This window comes from Salmo trutta, chromosome 6 (assembly GCF_901001165.1).
Source record: "Salmo trutta chromosome 6, fSalTru1.1, whole genome shotgun sequence".
NCBI lineage: Eukaryota > Metazoa > Chordata > Actinopteri > Salmoniformes > Salmonidae > Salmo > Salmo trutta.
The window spans coordinates 25,104,373-25,125,092 of record NC_042962.1 but is presented as its reverse complement, the minus strand read 5'-3'; the positions used below and the strand labels follow the sequence as shown (position 1 = coordinate 25,125,092).

Below are 20,720 nucleotides of genomic sequence, written 5' to 3'. Positions count from 1 at the left end.
GCATCATTTGTTCAACTGCAACTTCTGGGGTAGCTCGCTTTAGCTTGCTCCCTAGCTAGCACCAATACAACCAGCCTGAAAATAATGACCAGTGGAAATTGCAGTCATTTTCATTATTCTTAGCAATCCTTGTGAGTAAGTATTAGCTAGGTTGCCACTTGTTGTTCACCTATTGAAATTGAACTTGAGTTCATGAAAATAAATAGCTAGCTAGCTACTTAACCCTGTTGCCCAAAGCTAATGTTATGAGCAGCCAACTAGCTTCATCTGGCTAGTGAGGCTCGACCGAGCTTGGTTATCAATCAAATCAATCAAATGTATTTATAAAGCCCTTCTTACATCAGCTGATGTCACAAAGTGCTGTACAGAAACCCAGCCTAAAACCCCAAACAGCAAGCAATGCAGGTGTAGAAGCATGGTTATGTGTTGTGAAGCCAGCCACAATAAGGATTAGGCACAATAGTGGAATTTTCGGTTTGCCTTCAAAATAAAAGCATATAATTGACATTGATGCAAATGAATACAAATTGTATAATTATGCGGTACTTTTACTTTGAAGGCTAACCGCAAAATCCACTCTTGTGGCTAATCCTTATTGTGGCTAGCTTCACATAGATGGGTCCGACCACCATTAATCAAATAAAAACTGAGGGTTATTTTAGATGATGACACCTAGCTATATAGTTAGCTAGCTAACTATAGCTACTGAAACAGATTATGTTGTTTTGCTATGTTTTTGGGAAAGAACATTGTTTGCATCCATGAGCTAGCTAGCTTTTTTTATGACCAGCACTGTAGGTGCGTGAGACAACTTTACCAGCATCATAGCATACGTATTGATGAATCGTTGTGACATGTAATACAAGTGATAGTGTAATCAATGTGTAATAAGTACATAAAAAATGTATGAAAGTGTTAAATTATTATGTGACGTGCAGTCATATATCTACTGGTCCTTGTTTTGTTTTTGACACGCAAAGACCCAAACGGTGTTCCATAGCAAAGATCCAAACGGCGTTCCATTGCAAAGACTCAAACGGCGTTCCATAGAAATCCTGGTTGAGAATGAAACGACTGAACAAATAAACAACGAAACAGCACAGCAAGTAAGTGAAAGAAATATGTTTTGATTATGTTTTACTGGTAATGGGGACATACGTAAATGCCAACAAAATAACTTTTTGGTCAGTGTGGTGTGTGTATGCGTGTAACCTTTAGTTAACTAGGCAAGCCAGTTAAGAACAAATTCTTATTTACAATAACGGCCTACCCCGGCAAAACCTGGATGACGCTGGGCCAATTCTGCACCACCCTATGGAGCTCCCAATCACGGCCGGATGTGATACAGCCTGGATTCAAACCAGGGACTGTAGTGACGCCTCTTGCACTGAGATGCCGTGCCTTAGACCGCTGCATCCATGTGTGTGTGTTAACTATTTAACAGTACTAGAATGCTTAAAAGGCCGCAAAATTTTTAAATATTGATTATCGGTATCGTTTTTTGTTGGCAAGGAAAATATCAGATATCGTATCGGCTAAAAATGTCATATCGGTGCATCACTAGTTTAAATTTAATCTGGCACCTTAGGATAATATCATGTTGTTTTTATTAATTATGATCCCATGAAATGTGCCTGTATTTATGATATGTGTTAGAATCCCATGTACTGTGTTTTATAGCTACTTTCCTGAAATTCTACACATTATGGCATGGGATGGGGAGAGATTTTTTGCAGTTTTAAAAGCAAATGTTCTGCAATTCTACACAATTTGCCATGACTTATGCCATGTTAATATGATATCTGAGTGAGAGTGACTAACAAGAAAATGTATAGCAATTAACCTGAAATCAACTCTAACTTTTTGCTTCAATGAATTTGCAAGTTACATGTCTATTGGACAAGATCAACTACTACATCAAAGGTAAACTCGAGGAATTTAACAGACGCTGGCAAGCTCATATAGGGGTCATGGCATTAAGAGCTAAGCAATTATCTTTAAAAAAAATCTTTATATAAAACATTTGGGGGGGATTTTATTAACATGACTGAAACTGTCTCTCTCTTTTGTTCATTTTCTATTCGTTTTTGTACAGTTGGTCGCTTTTAATTTATTTGTTATTTTTGTGAATACACAAACGCTTACTTGTTTACATATAACACTGATACCCATTCCCTTTTTAAAAATGTTTTGTATGTGTAATTGTATTTTCAAAAATAATAAAAAATACTTTATTTGAAAAAAGATAGTGATTAACTAAATCAATGGGCCCCCCTCTGGAGGACAGGGCCCCTGAGCACTTGCCCTGCGTGTCTGGTCGGTAATTCAGCCATGATTACTAAAAGTTTAGATAGCTGGCTAGACTAAGTAGATTCATTTACCAATCTAAAATGTTAATTGACTGCTAATTGAGTGACTGTCAGTGAGACACATAACAAGAGGAAAAGTGCTGATGCACAACCAAGTTTTGAAATTGCACCTTATGTATTCTACTATTCTAACTCTCAACAATAAGTTGAGTTCCTGACTGAGTTCCTGAGTTTTTATAGATTTTTTTATGCAAAACAATTACCGAGGTCCGGACCTCTGTGCCCTCATATGTAGCTATGACCCTGACTGTGTTGTAATTTGAATGTAGAGCAGTATATTAAGATGTGTGATTTACAACAGAATGACACCCTCATTAAAATTACATTTGAACAGGTATGCTTAGAACCTATGCAGACAAATATAATATATATTGATTATGGCTCTAGATTGCAGGAAAAAGATGTTTCCGGTGTTTAAAAACAGCAAAATTCGGGGGCTGTGTTGGACCACCACCCCTTCCATTCACTTCAAAATAATGGGTGTATGACGTCCCTGAATATAGTGCACTACTTCTGACCAGAGCCCTATGGGGCTCCAATAGGGTACCATTTGGAACGCAATCCAAGGGTACAGTGGTAGCAATACATGGTTATAACATCTACCGAAAAGACAGAAATGCCAACGGAAGCGGTGTTGTGGTCTATATTCAGAACCACATTCCTGTAAAGCTTAGAGACGATCTAATGTTAAATACTGTTGAAGTAATATGGCTACAGGTTAATCTGCCTCACCATAAGCCCATTCTTGTGGGAAGCTATTATAGGCCACCAAGTGCTAACAGTCAGTATCTGGATAATATGTGGGAAATGCTTGATAATGTATGTGATATCAACAGAGAAGTATATTTTCTGGGTGATTTAAATATTGACTGGCTATCATCAAGCTGCCCACTCAGGAAAAAACTTCAAACTGTAACCAGTGCCTGCATCCTGGATCAGGTTGTCTGTCAACCTACCAGGGTAGTTACAAACAGCACAGGAATTAAATAATCAACATGTATTGATCACATTTTTACTAACGCTGCAGATATTTACTTTAAAGCAGTATCCAAATCCATAGGATGAAGTGATCACAATATATTAGCCATATCTAGGAAAACCAAAGTTCCAAAGGCTGGGCCTAATATAGTGTATACGAGGTCATACAATAAGCTTTGTAGTGATTCATATGTTGATGATGTAAAGAATATTTGCTGGTCTGTGGTGTGTAATGAGGAGCAACCAGACGCTGCACTTGACGCATTTATGAAACTACTTATTCCAGTTACTAATAAGCACACACCCATTAAGAAAATGACTGTAAAAACTGTTAAATCCCCTTGGATTGATAAGGAATTGAAAAATTGTATGGTTGAGAGGGATGAGGCAAAAGGTATGGCAATTAAGTCTGGCAGCCCAACTGATTGGCAAACATACTGCAAATTAAGAAATCATGTGACTAAACTAAAGAAAAAGAAAAAGAAACTAGACTATGAAACAAAGATAAATTATATAAAGAATGTTAGTAAAAAGCTTTGGGAAACCTTAAATGAAATTTTGGGAAAAAAGCCAACTCGGCTCCTTCATTTATTGAATCAGATGGCTCATTCATCACAAAGCCCACTGATATTGCAAACTACTTTAATGACTTTTTAATTGGCAAGATAAGCAAACTTAGGGATGACATGCCAGCAACAAACGCTGACACTACAATTCCAAGTATATCGGACCAAATTATGAAAGACAAGAATTGTACTTTTGTATTCCGTAAAGTCATTGTGGAAGAGGTGAAAAAAATTATTGTTGTCTATCAACAATGACAAACCACCAGGGTCTGACAATCTAGATGGAACATTTCTGAGGATAATAGCAGACGATATTGCCACATCTTCAATTTAAACCTTCTAGAGAGCGTGTGCCCTCGGGCCTGGATGGAAGCTAAAGTCATTCCGCTGCTTAAGAAGAGTAAAGCCCTCTTTACTGGCTCAAATAGCCGACCAATCAGCCTTTTACCAACCCTTAGTAAACTTCTGGAAAAAATTGTGTTTGACCAGATACAATGCTATTTTACAGTAAACAAATTGACAACAGAATTTCAGCATGCTTATAGGGAAGGACACTCAACAAGCACAGCATTTACACAAATGACTCATGATTGGCTGAGAGAAATTCATGATAAAATGATTGTGGGGGCTGTCATTAGACTTCAGTGCAGCTTTTGACATTATTGATCATAGTCTGCTGCTGTATGTGTTATGGCTTTACACCCCCTGCTATAATGTGGATAAAGAGTTACTTGTCTAACAGAACACAGAGGGTGTTCTTTAATGGAAGCCTATCAAATATAATCCAGGTAGAATCAGGAATTCCCCAGGGTAGCTGTTTAGGCCCCTTGCTTTTTAAAATTTTTACTAACGACATGCCACTGACTTTGAGTAAAGCCAGAGTTTCTATGTATGCGGATGACTCAACGCTATACATGTCTGTTACTACAGCGACTGAAATGACTGCAACACTCAACAAAGAGCTGCAGTTAGTTTCAGAGTGGGTGGCAAAGAATAAGTTAGCCCTAAATATTTCTAAAACTAAAAGCATTGTATTTGGAACAAAACACTCACTAAACCCTAAACCTCAACTAAATATTGTAATAAATAATGTGGAAATTGAAAAAGTTGAAATGACTAAACTGCTTGGAGCAACACAAGATTGTAAACTGTCATGGTCAAAACATATTGATGCAGTAGTAGCTAAGATGGGGAGAAGTCTGTCTATAATAAAGCGATGCTCTGTCTCCTTAACAACACTATCAACAAGGCAGGTCCTACAGGCCCTAGTTTTGTCGCATCTTGACTACTGTTCAGTCGTGTGGTCAGGTGCCACAAAAAAGGACTTAGGAAAATTGCAATTGGCTCAGAACAGGGCAGCATGGCTGGCCCTTTGATGTATACAGAGAGATTATTTTATTAATATGCAAGTCAATCTCTCCTGGCTGAAAGTGGAGGAGAGATTGACTTCCTCACTACTTTTATTTATGAGAGGTATTGACATGTTGAATGCACCAAACTGTCTCTCTAAGCTACTGGCACACAGCTCGGACACCCATGAATACCCCACAAGACATGCCACAAGAGGTCTCTTCATAGTCCCCATGTCCAGAACAGACTATGCGAGGCACACAGTACTACATAGAGCCATGACTACATGATACTCTATTCCACATCAAGTAACTGACGCAAGCAGTAAAATTAGATTAAAAAAACAGATAAATAAACACCTTATGGAACAGCGGGGATTGTGAAGCAACACAAACATTGGCACACACACACACACACACACACACACACACACACACACACACACACACACACACACACACACACACACACACACAATAACATACATACACATGGATTTAGTACTGTAGATACAGTATGTGGTAGTGGTGGAGTAGGGGCCTGAGGGCACACAGTGTATTGTGAAATCTGTGAATGTATTGTAATGTTTTAAAATTGTATAAACTGCCTTAATTTTGCTGGAGCCCAGGAAGAGTGGGGATCCATAATTAATACAAATACAATACAAATACCATCATAGTGAGTGATATATAGTACACTGCCATTCCTACGTCTACAGTCCAGCATAGTATTTTGTCTCCACTGCTTCCAATGAAGACATCCACAATAAGAACGTCAACCTAACAACCTCCCCAAAAACCATGGATTGCATCCAAGCAAAGAAGTTCATAGTATATACACCTTTCCTGCAGTCAAATGACCAAATCACCCTCAACTGGCCTCATGGGTGAAATGTTATTCATATTTTTCAGAATTGTGTAATTAATAAACATACTTTATTTTTTAAATGCCGAAATCCGGTGTTTCTATGTCAAACAGTTTTGTTATATTTCAGTCTTCTGTGATGTATATAAAGTGTAATATTGGGATGCAAACTAAAAATGGTTCACATTTAAACTCTATATTTGACATGGTACAGGTGTCTTATTTTTTTAAGCCCATAACCAAACTAGATTTGTTTAAGACTACCAAAAAACAATCTGTGTGACCCTGATTTAGCCCACTGCAGACAAAGCTTAAAAACACTTCATGCTAAATTATCACCTACTACCCACCATATTGAGGAATACATGTAAAGTAACCTCAGACGAAAACACAAAGTAACACAAAGGCAGCCAACGATCCATCATGGCTGAGACATGGATTATCAGTTGTCATCTTTGATTAAATGCTTGTAGTTACAAGCTGTCAGGTATTAGAAACTAGAGTAGGTGGAGAAAGACACCCTGCCAATTAGGACTGACAGACCCAGGGAGATTTTATCATCATATGTGATTTCATGAATATTGCATGTGCACTACTCCCTGGTGCTGAGATTAAAATTAGACAAAAAAAAGTGATCTATTGGCAGAAATCTCAAATTCACTCATTGGTTTAGATGTGTGTATCATGGTAGATACAGTGAGCTACAGCTACAATACATCACATTATAGCCTGAAGATGGAAGCACTGTATGCACATCTGCACAACATAAAATACATTTTCTTCACATGGTGCAATATATATCTATTATTTCATATAGCATGCATGTGCAGTGAAATACACATTTCAATACAAATACAGACATCCCTCTACGTACAGTATGTGGCTTGCCTTATCCCCTAATAATGAAGGATATGGGACCTCTTTGATGTTCTTTGAATATCGCAATAAACTCATCTTGAGGAAGGTATCAATTTAATTCATGACTTGCAGTGAGAGGGAAGGTATTTGTATAATGCCTTTCATTAGCAAGGCGGTGATGCAAACCATTTCGTAAGCTCTTCGGCAGCCAATCTTCTAATGGTTCGAGTAGGAGACGGAAGGGAAAAGACACGGATGTAGACATAAATTCACACAGAGAGACATTAACAGTTGAACGGTGCCTGTCAGAGGCAAGACTGAGGAGTCAAATAAATCACAGAAGTCGAGGGATTTTGAGTTTACATACGGCTGGGTCTCAGATCAAATAGATATAAAAGGGCGACCATGTCTTCATTTGTGCCTTTACGTCGGCACTGGATAAACACAGAGGAAGGCAGGGAATGTTTGCTCATTCAGAGTAACGTGCACACACACACACACCTCCGTCCTTGCCGGTCCTACTGCTCCACAACCTGATTAGAGATAAATTACAGATAAATTGCCCCTCTATAAAGTTAGATGGCCTCCTAACTTGTCTGAGCTAAAACAAGATAAGGCAAAAGAAAACCTTACAAATGATCACTTTCAAAGTGTCTGGGTTTAGACAGGGCTTTAGAACGAGATCTCGATTTTATATCTTACCATTTGTTTTTTGACTGCGACAACAACCGTGATTGCTGCCTCTCTTTATAACGGCCGTACAGCAACTTGACACCTAACTCTAGTCGTGATTTAATTATCATCACTTGTCTCTAGAGCGGGCATAAAGAACACTGTCAAAAGTTTCATCATACGTAGGTGAAATTACACGTTTGCAGCACTCAACACGTCAGCATGGACAGACAATCCGGGGCATTAATTTGATTGGCCCACGTTTATCATTTACATCAGTCAGGCTGTCCATGTACAGATGATGAGGATCTTTTTCCACAACAAGATAACGGGTGGTATTGAAAGTTGAATCCAGAGTTCAAATATACACGGACTGTTACCATGGCTACGGGAGATGGGGGGTAGATGGCTGGATGTCACCATGGGGTGGTGTTGACACTGGGAGGGGCAGGGCCCATGGTTTTCACACCCCTTGCTTCTCGCAGTTTCACTCCTGCCCCCACCGCGGCATCAACACCGAAAACAACACCCACATCAGTGACACGAGGCACATACAGTTCGCCCCGAATTAGTGATGGGGATTGAAGCTTCCTGTAGCATTGAGTTGTTATTTTTTTGCCAATTGTGTTGAAAAGCGTAGCCTTTTTTGTCTTCTGTCAAACCAATCAGGTGGTTGTTCGATGAAACAAATCTTCGGACGTCATTGATCATGTTCTTCTGATAAAGTGATACAAGCATCGGCACACTGCTTCGAAGTAAACTGCATAGCGATTTCGAAAAATGCATCGGAGCGCCAGCATCAAACGTAACATAATTTCCCCAAATCGACAAGACCTCACGCCCCCCACGCTTCCTAACCATCCACCCACCACTAATACCCCCACTGAGGCCCTAATTCAGACATACTCTGGAGTTTGATTGTAATCAATACTCACAATGGTCAACAAATACCATTGTTTCAATCTCCGTTCATTTATATAAGTCAGCCAGCTCAACTCTGGAATGTTGTGTATCAAAATAATCTCATCCAGCCAAGAGACATAGACTAAGCAGATATGGATTGAACTCCAGTGTACCCACAGTACTTACTATTGAATTATGTAGTAAACTTTAGTATACCATAGAATATTATACTACACACTGTAGTATCCCTCGATCGTCTAGTGCTTACAATAACATGTTGTAATATACTGTAGAACACTATAGTAAATACTACAGTATATTACAGTAAATACTGCAGTATTCACCGTAATGTTTTTGCGGATTTTAGTCTGGAAAAACACTACGGTGAATACTATAGTATTTATACCACAGTATACTATGGTATTTTTTTTATGTGGGTACACAAAAAAATGCTGGGTTAAAAACAACCCAATTTGGGTAAATATTGGACAGAACACACGTTATTTGGACCCAACCAGTTGGGTCACAAACAACCCATTGTTTCTTTAAATTGGGTTATTGATGCTGGGTTATTGAGCTATGATCCACCAGGTCAGATGAGAAGACTGGAGGCGTGGGTTAGTAGGGGCGTGGCTTTTAGATAGTCATTTTTGGCAACCCATGAGAGTACATGTATTTCCAGTTGTTAAATTTCCACATGTTAAATTTGAGCGCTGAAACTTTTGTAGTTTTAATGAGGTTAACACAAGAGTATGAGTTCCTTAAGTGCATATGCATCTCCCAATTTTGGGATAGTTATCACTTGTGTAAACCTCAATAAGCTAACGAAGTCTCGGTGCTCAACCTTAACACGTGTTGACAATACAACAGAACAGATGAACCGGAATGACATTTACTCTCATGGGTGGCCAAAAAGAACAATCAAAAAGCCACACCCCTACTAAGCCATGTCCTCCAGTCTTCTGATCTGACCCGGTGGATCATAGCTCAATGACCCAACTAAAAGCCAATTTATGCTTGAGCCGTACATTTGGTTGGAGGAACTCCGTATGGAGGATGTGACGCAATTGCAGAGCCTCCAGAGGCATGCAGCGGGCAAATTGAGCACTCTACCGCATCACCGTGCACCTCCCAATTTTTTCTACAAAGCCGGAGGGATCCGTATAGCTCCGTATAGCTCCGCATTGATATGATTGGTTGACGGTAGGTGGGTCAGGAGGTCCTGTATAAACACAAAATCACTTCCTTGACAACTTCCTTCAAAACAGCTCTGTTTCGCAAAGCGCTAGAAGTATAAATGCTCTGACTTCTGCGGAGACCGTATCGCAGTAAATGCTTTAATGCCGCTGCTGACTACAGATTGACCATGCAGAGCCTTTAAGTGACCCAACTGGTGGGCAACAAATAACCCAACGTGTGTTCTGTCCACAGGCTGAAGTTTGAACATTTAGTCCACGATGGTCTTTATAAGATCTTAATTTGTAACCTGCTAAAAATTAGTATTTTTGTACAGAACCAGTAAAAAGTTTGGACGCACCTACTCATTCAAGGCTTTTTCTTTATTTTTACAATTTTCTACATTGTAGAATAATAGTGAAGACATCAAAACTATGAAAAAACACCTATGGAATCATGTAGTAACCAAAAAAGTGTTAAACAAATTAATTGAAACAAAGTAGCCACCCTTTGCCTTGATGACAGCTTTGCACACACTTGGCATTCTCTCAACCAGCTTCATGAGGTAGTCACCTGGAATGCATTTCAATTAACAGGTGTGCCTTGTTAAAAGTTCATTTGTGGAATTGAGTTCCTTCTTAATGCGTTTGAGCCAATCAGTTGTGTTGTGACAGGGTAGGGGTGGTATAGAGAAAATAGACATTTTTGGTAAAATACTAAGTCCATATTATGGCAAGAACAGCTCAAATAAGCAAAGAGAAATTACAGTCCTTCATTACTTTAAGACATGAAGGTGAGTCAATCAGAAACATTTCAAGAACTTTCTTCAAGTGCTGTCGCAAAAACCATCAAGCGCTATGATGAAACTGGCTCTCATGAGGACCGGCACAGGAAAGGAAGACCTAGAGTTATCTCTTCCACAGAGGAGACTGCGTGAATCAGGCCTTCATGGTCAAATTGCTGCAAAGAAACCACTACTAAAGGACACCAATATGAAGAAGAGACTTGCTTGGGCCAAGAAACACGAGCAATGGACTTTAGACCGGACTTTAGACCGGTAGAAATCTGTCTTTTAGTCTGATGAGTCCAAATTTGAGATTTTTGGTTCCATCCGCCGTGTCTTTGTGAGATGCAGAGTAGGTGAATGGATGATCTCTGCATGTGTAGTTCCCACCGTGAAACATGGAGGAGGTGGTGTGATGGTGTGGGGGTGCTTGCTGGTGACAATCTCTTTGATTTATTTAGAATTCAAGGCACACTTAACCAGCATGGCTACCACAGCATTCTGCAGTGATACACCATCCCATCTGGTTTGCACTTAGTGGGACTATAATTTGTTTTTTAACAGGACAATGACCCAACACAGCTCCAGGTTGTGTAAGGGCCATTTGACCAAGAAGGAAAGTGATGGAGTGCTGCATCAGATGACCTGGCCTCCACAATCACCCGACCTTAATCCAATTGAGATGGTTTGGGATGAGTTGGACCACAGAGTGAAGGAAAAGCAGCTGTTCAGCATATGTGGGAACTCCTTCAAGACTGTTGGAAAAGCATTCCAGGTGAAGCTGGTTGAGAGAAAGCCAAGAGTGTGCAAAACTGTCATCAAGGCAAAGGGTGGTTACTTTGAAGAATATAAAATATAAAATGTATTTACATTTTTTAACACTTTTTTGGTTACTGTTTTTTCATAGTTTTGATATCTTCACTATTATTCTACAATGTAGAAAATAGTAAAAATAAAGAAAAACCCTTGAATGAGTAGGTATGTCCAAGCTGTTGACTGGTACTGTCACGGTTGTCGTCGGTGAATGAGGACCAAAATGCAGCAGGTACGTGTATGCTCATCTTAAATGATTATTTATTTTCAAAAAAACAACTGAATACAAAATAACAAAACCACTAGAACTAACAAACAACAAACAGTCTGGCAAAGCCTAGGGCTGAACACAGAACAATCACCCACAAATCACAACCACACCCTTATATATGGGACTCTCAATCAAAGGCAGATAGACAACACCTGCCTTCAACTGAGAGTCCCAACACCAATTAACCAACATAGAAACACACTCACCAGATTAGACATAGAAATACATAAACATAGACTATAAACCAAAACCCTGGAAATACTAAATCAAACCCCCCTTTGAACAAACACACCACCCTGAACCACATAAAACAAATACCCTCTGTCACGCCCTGACCAAACTACAAAACAATTAACCTTATATACTGGCCAGGACGTGACAGGTACTGTATATTGCGGGGATCATTTGAAAAAGAGACCAGGGTCTCAGTGAGAGGTTATATGAAAGTGTTTAAAAAAAAGAGAGAGACTGTGTACCTGAAGCTACCTGTCTGTCTGAGAACACTGAATACCTGAGCTAAGATGCTGTTGAGGGTCACCATATACACTATTTTGAATTGTGGTACACCCTTTTTACAGATTCAACTGAACTGTCCCTCTTTTTCTCTCTCCTGACACATGTGCCATGACATTGTTGTTTTTCCGACTCCCCCCTTCAATTAAATGTTTTGTTTCTGACTATCATCTTCAAAAAACACCTATAATGAATCTCAATTGCAACAGGAAGAAGTACAATACGTGAAAACACACTTATTATTTTAATAGAACAAATTCTCAGAAAATTATGACAAATATTTACAACAGATTTAAATAATGAAGAAAATATATCAACTTCACTTTGGTAGCTATGATTAACTTCCGTTAGTTTCCTTCTTCAATCAATAGAGAAACCCAATGGAAAACTAAAACAAGCAAAACAAAGTAAGGGGACACTTGGTGGGACAAGGTCTATTGGGGGCTGTGTGTTGGGTGAGAGGGGAGTAGTGGGGTGAGGTGGGGCGCAGGGTGGCAGATTGGGGCAGCAGAATGCCAAGAAAGTCCACTCATTTACGTAATAGCTACACTGATGGAAATGATTGTAAGCGTGTGACCTCTGCTCTCTCCCTCTTCCCCCCTCCTCTCCGTTGTAATATAAATTAATATTATGGCAGAAGACAGACGCACCGATGATCCGTAACAAGTAGCGTCTCTGGAGAGAGCCAGTGCCACGAGACGGCCCCTAATTAGGCCTGAATGATGGCAGGTTATTCCAACCACCACGCTCCCGGCTAATCTGTGCTACAGAGCCACACAGAGCCACAGTGTCTAAGCCGAACGGCAAACATTATGTTTTAATCTTACAGGCCAATGGGCGAGAAGTTCTCCAGTGGGCGGCTGTAGGTTTTAACTAAGCTTGTTGGGAAGTGGGAAGGCGGCTGCCTATGTGCAGATAGAGTCTATAGGAGTTTGTTTGTGTGCTCTCTGCTGTTCCATTCTCGAGGGTGGATGTATAGAGAGATACATGTTAATTAAAAAGATAGGGAGGCTCTGCTTTGCGTTGTACAGCTGCAAGGCTAACATGTCCACCCATCCTGATATGGAACAAACAGTTTGATTGCTCCTTGTTATTCAAATTGGGTTTTTATCCTGCTCAAATGTCAACTTTTCCCACTTCTTTTTATAATTTTATTATTATAGCTATATTTTTTACATTTGCATAATGCCACAGGCAGTGCATTATATAAAATTATGGGTTAAAAACAACCCAATTTTGGTAAATATTGGACAGAACACACATTGAGTTATTTTGACCTAGCCAGTTGGATCACAAACAACCAATTTTTTTCTTTAAGTTGGGTTGTTGATGCTGAGTTATTGAGCTAGGGTCCACCGGGTCAGATGGTAAGACTGGAGGCGTGGCTTAGTAGGGGCATACCTATATGAAAAAATACTACAGTTTACTACAGAATACTACAGTACTTACAATAGAATTATGTAGTAAACTTTTACCATAGAATATTATACTACACACTGTAGTATCCCTCGATCCTGTTGTGCGTACTATAAAATGTTTTACTATATTGTAGAATACTATACTACAGTACTTTACATTTCAAGAACAATCCCCCAACACAGCCGTAGAAGGGGTGCTGTGTGTTATGTGCGTCACAGTTGTCAATCTGGGTATTTGTTGCCTATGCTAGTTTCAAGTGCTAGTTTTCAAATAATCAAGTGTAGCCGTCAGTCTGCAATTTATATTTATTGAAATTGGAAGTGGATTATGCTGGTAAAGTCAACATGTTCTAAACTGCTCTGTTGACAGACTTTATTCCGTGTCTCTATTCGTCCACATGGCTGCTGGCTGCGCTTTGCTACCACCTAAAATATCATGAAAAATTCCCATTATTTTGTTTCTGTAAGGACCCAAAAAACAGGTAGTGGGAGAACTTATTCATTTAAGTAAATACTTTTTTATGGTAAAAAACGCTGTATTATTAGCTAGTTAGCTAGCTGGCTACAGTAGGCCACTTTGTTGGCTGAGCTGCTAGCTAGCTAACTTTACATACTGTTTAGCAAAGTGAATTAAATGTCATCAGCTAGCTAACTTTCTATTAGCCAGATATCTTAATCTAATCATTGTAAATTAAAACTCAGTCTCCAAATACATTTGTAGATAACAGCCATTGAAGAGGTTGAAATTTCAGTTCCAGCTGTCAGTAAAGGGACAGTGTAGGCTACTGGGTACTGGGTAGGGCAGGTAATTTCGTGGGAGGATATTATGAAAAGATTATCCAGTTCAAGTCCCTAGAGGGGAGGAGTTTGAGGACAGAGAGATAATGGCAACATATTTTTCAGTGCTGTCAAATTTGAGTATAATGAAGCCTGTTTCTTTGTGATGTTTTCTGTCCTCAGATATGTTAAGCTGTGAAAGCCTGTTTGCATGTCCCAAGAGACTAAGGGTATATCCTATATGCCATGCCATACAGTATGTTATGACCTACCTATGTTATCAAAAGTATACAAAAATACAGTTAAAGATCACACACAATTTGCTGGGTGTGCAGGGTTCAGTTTCAGCCCAGAAATAACACTCCTGATTCAACTTAGCAAATCTAATGAGTTGATAATCAAGTGTGCTATTGCTGAGCTGGAATAAAATAGGTCTGCTCACCCAGTAGATCAGGGATCAGTGGAGCAATGTTCGCCACCGCTGGAATGCCGTTTTTTTCTTCTCACCTGAAATCATGCTTCAGTAATATTAGCCTACTTGTTACTACTCAATTATCTACTGTTGTTTAGACTAAGATGTCTAATCTTTCCATATTAGTTATTTGTACATTTTGAAGTGATGAAGTGTTGATTCTTTGAAGTGAAGTTTTTAAACTTGTTTTAATTGTTAAATTATTATTTAAAATGAACTAGTGTCAATGTAGATTAATCATCCATCACAATCCTGCAATAAAGAGGGGAGGGGGTTCTGTCTGTAATGTGTCTGCGTTTCCGTGTTGTATTCTCAAATAAACATTTCGTTTTTGTCTAGTTGTAAGATCTTCATTCTGTTTTATTTGATTGTCACTCTCTCTCAGTATATCAGCTACAGTATGTGTATCCATTTTGCAGCATATCATATGACATGCAACACAAATGCAGCCATAGGCCTACAGTATGATGGTATTACTGGCCTTATGGGCATCTGTCATCTGAAGCCGGAATAGCTAAACACACACATTGTTTACATGTTGAGCTATACGTTCTCAATTTAAAATGATACCAGTAGACAATGTTTGAGGGAAACCATATGCAAGATTTTGTACACCTTTTAAGTGCTGACATAAACTTGTTTAGTGTAAATCCAACCCTTGTAATTTCAGTACAGTATGAAAATAAGGAGATGACTATTAGGTTACAGAAGATGAGCATTACAGGTAACATTTTATGAGGTTCATTTTATTTTATGAGGTTCATTTTAGCAATGTTGCTTGCAACATGATTGCAGTTGTTCCCATAGACAGTGCATGGTTGCTGTATGTATCACTGCCCTTGGATAAGCTAACAGAGCTAACCTTTTAGGTCACTAATATGCAGTTTTTCTTAACATTTTGTTGGCTTTATAATCTTGAGAAAAATTTAACTAGCGAGTAGCTAGCTATTTAGTTATACCTAGAGTAGGTAGCTGACAAGGTTAGCTGACGTTTCTAAAAACAAACCTCATTGTGTCTAGCTACTTCTTTTTCCTCATGCTAGCCTTTACAGCCAAATATCACATTAGAATTTGGCCAGCATTGTAGACCATTTCTACCCTCTTGCTGGAACTTTAGCTCACCTCGAAATAACAGAGAAATGCTGGGAAAACCAGCATGCTGCAAACATTCTAAAATGTTTTGTCACCTGTGCTTGTTTTGTTGACAGATGCTCCTATGGCACTAATCTGGTGAGCACCTTTGGAGCTCCCCCCAAGCAAGATTTGTCGTGTTGCTAGGCGTCACTGATTTACACCAGGTTTCCGACCCCTCTTTAGCTAATTTCTGCTATGGAACTTCCCCAGGTTTCCCGTTTTAGAGAAGCCTGGCTTGTGACGAGGCCAGGTGAAACCCAATGTGTGTGTTTTTAACCAGCGCTGGGTTCTTTTTAAACTCATAATATCTCAGCGTAGAAACTCAAAAATCAAATCAAATTTGATTTGTCACATGCACCGTATACAACAGGTGTAGACCTTAGAGTGAACAGTCTATGATCAGGGTGGCTGCAGTCCTTGGCAATCTTTAGTGCCTTCCTCTGACACCGACTGGTATAGAGGTCCTGGATGGCAGGAAGATTGGCCCCAATGATGTACTGGGCTGTACGCACTACCCTCTGTAGTGCCTTGCGGTCGTAGGCTGAGCAGTTGCCATACCAGGCGGTGATGCAACCAGTCAGGATGCTCTCGATGATGCAGCTGTATAACTTTTTGAGGATCTGAGGATCCATGTCACATCTTTTCAGTCTCCTGAGGGGGAATAGCCATTGTCATGCCCTCTTCAAAACTGTCTTGGTTTGTTTGGACCATATCAGTGAAGACACTTGTCAGTTGGTCAGCGCATGCTCAGAGTACATGTCCTCGTAATCTGTCTGGCCCTGGGGCCTTGCGAATGTTGACCTGTTTAAAGGGCTTACTCACATCGGTTACGGAGAGCATGATCACACAGTTATCTGGAACCGCTGATGCTCTCATGCCTGCTTCAGTGTTTCTTGCTTCAAAGCGAGCATAGAAGTTATTTAGCTCGTCTGGTAGACTCATGTCACTGGACAGCTCGTGGCTGTGCTTCCCGTTGTAGTCCGTAATAGTTTGCAAGCCCTGCCAAATCCGACGAGTGTCGGAGCCGGTGTAGTACAATTCAATCTTAGTCCTGTATTGACGCTTTGCCTGTTTGATGCTTCGTCAGAGGGCATAGCGGGATTTCTTATAAGCGTCCGGGTTAGTGTACTGCTCCTTGAAAGCGGCAGCTCTACCCTTTAGCTCAGTGCGGATGTTGCTTTTAATCCATGGCTTCTGGTTGGGGTTTGTACGTAAGGTCACTGTGGGGACGATGTCATCGATGCACTTATTGATGAAACCAGTGACTGATGTGGTGTCCCCCCCCAAATACCATCGGAAGAATCCTGGAAGATATTCCAGTCTGTGCTAGCAAAACAGTCCTGTAGCTTAGCATCGGCATCCTCCTTTGAGTCACTGGTACTTCCTGCTTTAGTTTTTGCTTGTAAGCAGGAATCAGGAGGATAGAGTTATGGTCAGATTTGCCAAATGGAGGGCGAGGGAGAGCTTTGTACATGTCTCTGTGTGTGGAGTAAAAGTGGTCTAGTGTTTTCTTTTCCTCTGGTTGAACATATAACATGCTGGTAGAAATTAGGTAAACGGATTTAAGTTTCCCTGCATTAAAGTCACCGGCCACTAGCAGCGCCACCTCTGGATGAGCATTTTCCGGTTTGCTTATGACCCGATACAGCTCGTTGAGTGCCGTCTAAGTGCCAGCATTGGTTTGCGGTGGTAAATAGACAGCTACAAAAATTATAGATGAAAACTTTATTGGTAAATAGTATGGTCTACAGCTTATCATGAGATACTCTACCTCAGGCGAGCAAAATATAGAGACTTCCTTAATATTAGATTTTGTGCGCCAACTGTTATTTATAAATAGACTCAGACCGCCACCCCTTGTATGACCGGAGGCTGCTGTTCTATCTTGAAGATGGGCCGAAAACCTCGCCTGCTGTATGCTATCCATGTCGTTGTTTAGCCGCAACTCAGTGAAACATAAGATATTATAGTTTTTAATGTCCCGTTGGTAGGATATCCTTGATTGGAGCTCATCCATTTTGTTATCCAATGATTGCAAGTTGGCTAATAGGACTGATGGTAGAGGGGGTTTACTCACTCCCCTATGAATTCTCAGAAGGCAGCCCGACCTCCGCCCCCTTTTTCTCCGTCTTTTCTTCATGCATATTACGGGGATTTGGGCCCGTTTCCAAGAAAGCAGTATATCCTTCGCATCGGACTCATTAAAGAAATAAATCTTTGTCCAGTTCGAGGTAATTATCGCTGTTCTGATGTCCAGAAGTTATTTTCGGTCATAAGTGATGGTAGCAGCAACATTATGTACAAAATAAGCAAAAAACAAGTTATAAACAACGTGAAAAAATTTACAAAATAGCACAGTTGGTTAGGAGCACGTAAAACGGCAGCCATCCCCTCCGGCACCATTCTCTTAAAAAAAAGAAAAAAAAGTGGTGCTTTTGAACGAGTTCTGTCTGAAAAAAACATGTGTGGTACATATGGTTTAACAGGTCAACCATGACACATTGGCCTGGCACTTTTACACGTATAAGTGAAGACATAATAATTAGACCATTGCGTTGACCAGACTTGTGTTCAAATAGTGTTTACTTTTAAATATTTTAAGTGTTTGATTGATCCTGCCTGGAGAGCCAGAGAGACTAGTGGTTTGAAGATTTGGGAGTATTCCATTAGTCCGATTTTGCCAGGCAAGCTCAATCAAGGATTTGAAAGAGAACGATTCAAGCACTGCTCCTGTAGGATCAGTTTAGCCTTTTAGATCGTTATGAATAAGATTACACAGACAGGGGAGACATGATCCTAGATCAGCACTCCTACTCTTGATTCAGACCCTGGGCTGCCTCTGACACACAACTGCAGTGTATGAGAACAAGGTAAGGAAGGTGATGGCACGTAAAAGCAAAGCAATTTCCTCATGTATCATGGTGTGACAAGGACAAATGCATGTGATGTATAGGCTAGCTTAAAGTACAGCAGAGAGCTTTTTATTGAAATAGAAAAAGCAAAGTGTCCTAAAAATAATGCTTTTCAAAAGGCATGGACAGGAGATGGAATGCTCTACAATATAGTCCAACATCTCAACACAATAATGTACTATTTTCAAACACCTCAATCAAGAAAATTAGAATTTCACTCCAAGGTAATGACTCATTTGTGGAGTGAGACCATTAAATATGTGCGAACAAGAAATGCCAACACATTGAAACTCTTAATCGACGAACAATCTACTTGAACAGGGATGGGGGAGACGGGCAACAGAAGTCTGTAGATCTGGTTAAGTTATTCATTCAGTTTTGCGTCAAAGGGACTACCAAACTACCAATAGCCTTTAACGATCCTACAGACTTGAAGGCAAATTTTCCCCAAACCAAAGAGTTTAACTGGCTCCCATGGCAGAAGAGATTTATATCATACTGTGGTTACAAGACGAATGTGTAGGCTACATAAAACTGCTTTCATTTTCCAAATCAAATCATTTTGTTATTCTTGTACACCCCACTGTGATCAAGGGGAATGTAAATAACATATTTAAACAGGCCTAATAGCCATTCCCAAATCAATGCATCATTTTGATCAATCGTACTTATTCAGTTCTACATGCTTGCCTTTTCCCCCCTCTGATTGTATTTTCCAAATGCCAGGAGTAGACGAATTGCCATCGCAGCAGTCATTTGGCGACAATGAGGCCAAATGCTAAACACAGAGAGAATGTATTGCACGGCTAAAGCGTCTGACACGCCTTTCTGAAACTAAATTCCAGCCTTCCCCTGTTTCATTTGCATAATGTTGTGATGCATTTTCCGCTCCAGTGCCCGCCACACTGATCCTCTAATTATACACACACACACGCACACGCACGCACACACACACACTCCGAATGAGGAATCAGACCTGGGCAGACACCCACTCCACCCCAGCATGAAATATCATGTTACTGTATGATATCATTGTAGAGCCACGGGAAATTCAAACACTGTCATTAATTCAGCTGGCAGCAGCAGCAGAAATGACTGTAACATTGCTAATTAAGGATACAAACACCAACAATACCTGCAGTTTGATCTAAAAGTGTCTCCCTGAAATTACCTCAAGCTTTGAAAGGGGATGATCCATACAGTCTGAGGCCGATTCAAGTTTTATTGGGAACATTGGTTTCCAAAGGCCGCAGGTTGCCAACCAATGGGAATCAAACAGTGTGTGAGGAACACACTAAATTATTAAATATCTGACATTTTAAAGGTATATAAGCAATGTATAGTAAATATGAACTGAATCAAAAAGGTTGGGGGATGTAGTACTGTACCCATAATTTCCTTCCCCATCAGAAAATGTACAGTATCTTCAGTTTCTCACCTGTCCAGGAGAGGCATTCTCACACAAGAGGGTCTCATACTCGATGGCAAATACCGGAGGGTTGTCATTGATGTCCAGCACTGTAATGACAGCAAAACCTTTTCCAACCTGGGTTGGATCATCTGAAAGACAGAGAGAAAAAGAGTTCATATCATAGCTGATTCCAGCTAACTTTCAATACTTTACCCTGTCTTAACTTTGTCACCCTCCTCCACTTTCCCTACTATCGAGCTTTCGCATGTCTTTTTAATGAATCACAAAGGTCAAGCAAAATGAACAAATTGTGGCCAAAAGTGCCCGTTCTAATAAAATATACAAGGCTTTCTCTATGAACTGGCATCCTTAGTTGCTCTGATGGGGATCAGCCAACATGATCAAGCAGCTGATTATGATTGGAGTGGAGCTAAAGCTGTGGTGGTAAAGGCTAGGGATGCAAAATAAATGGCATCCTA

At 40.0% G+C, this 20,720-nt stretch overlaps 1 protein-coding gene across 1 annotated transcript in view; it reads right to left on the bottom strand.

The window, feature by feature from the left end:
• Positions 1 to 20,720, bottom strand: part of LOC115195723 (cadherin-7) — a 121,429-nt gene that overhangs the window by 17,844 nt on the left and 82,865 nt on the right. The window contains exon 9 of the mRNA XM_029755891.1: positions 20,269 to 20,390. Coding sequence (XP_029611751.1) covers positions 20,269 to 20,390 — 122 coding nt within the window. The remainder of the gene's footprint in view (positions 1 to 20,268; positions 20,391 to 20,720) is intronic.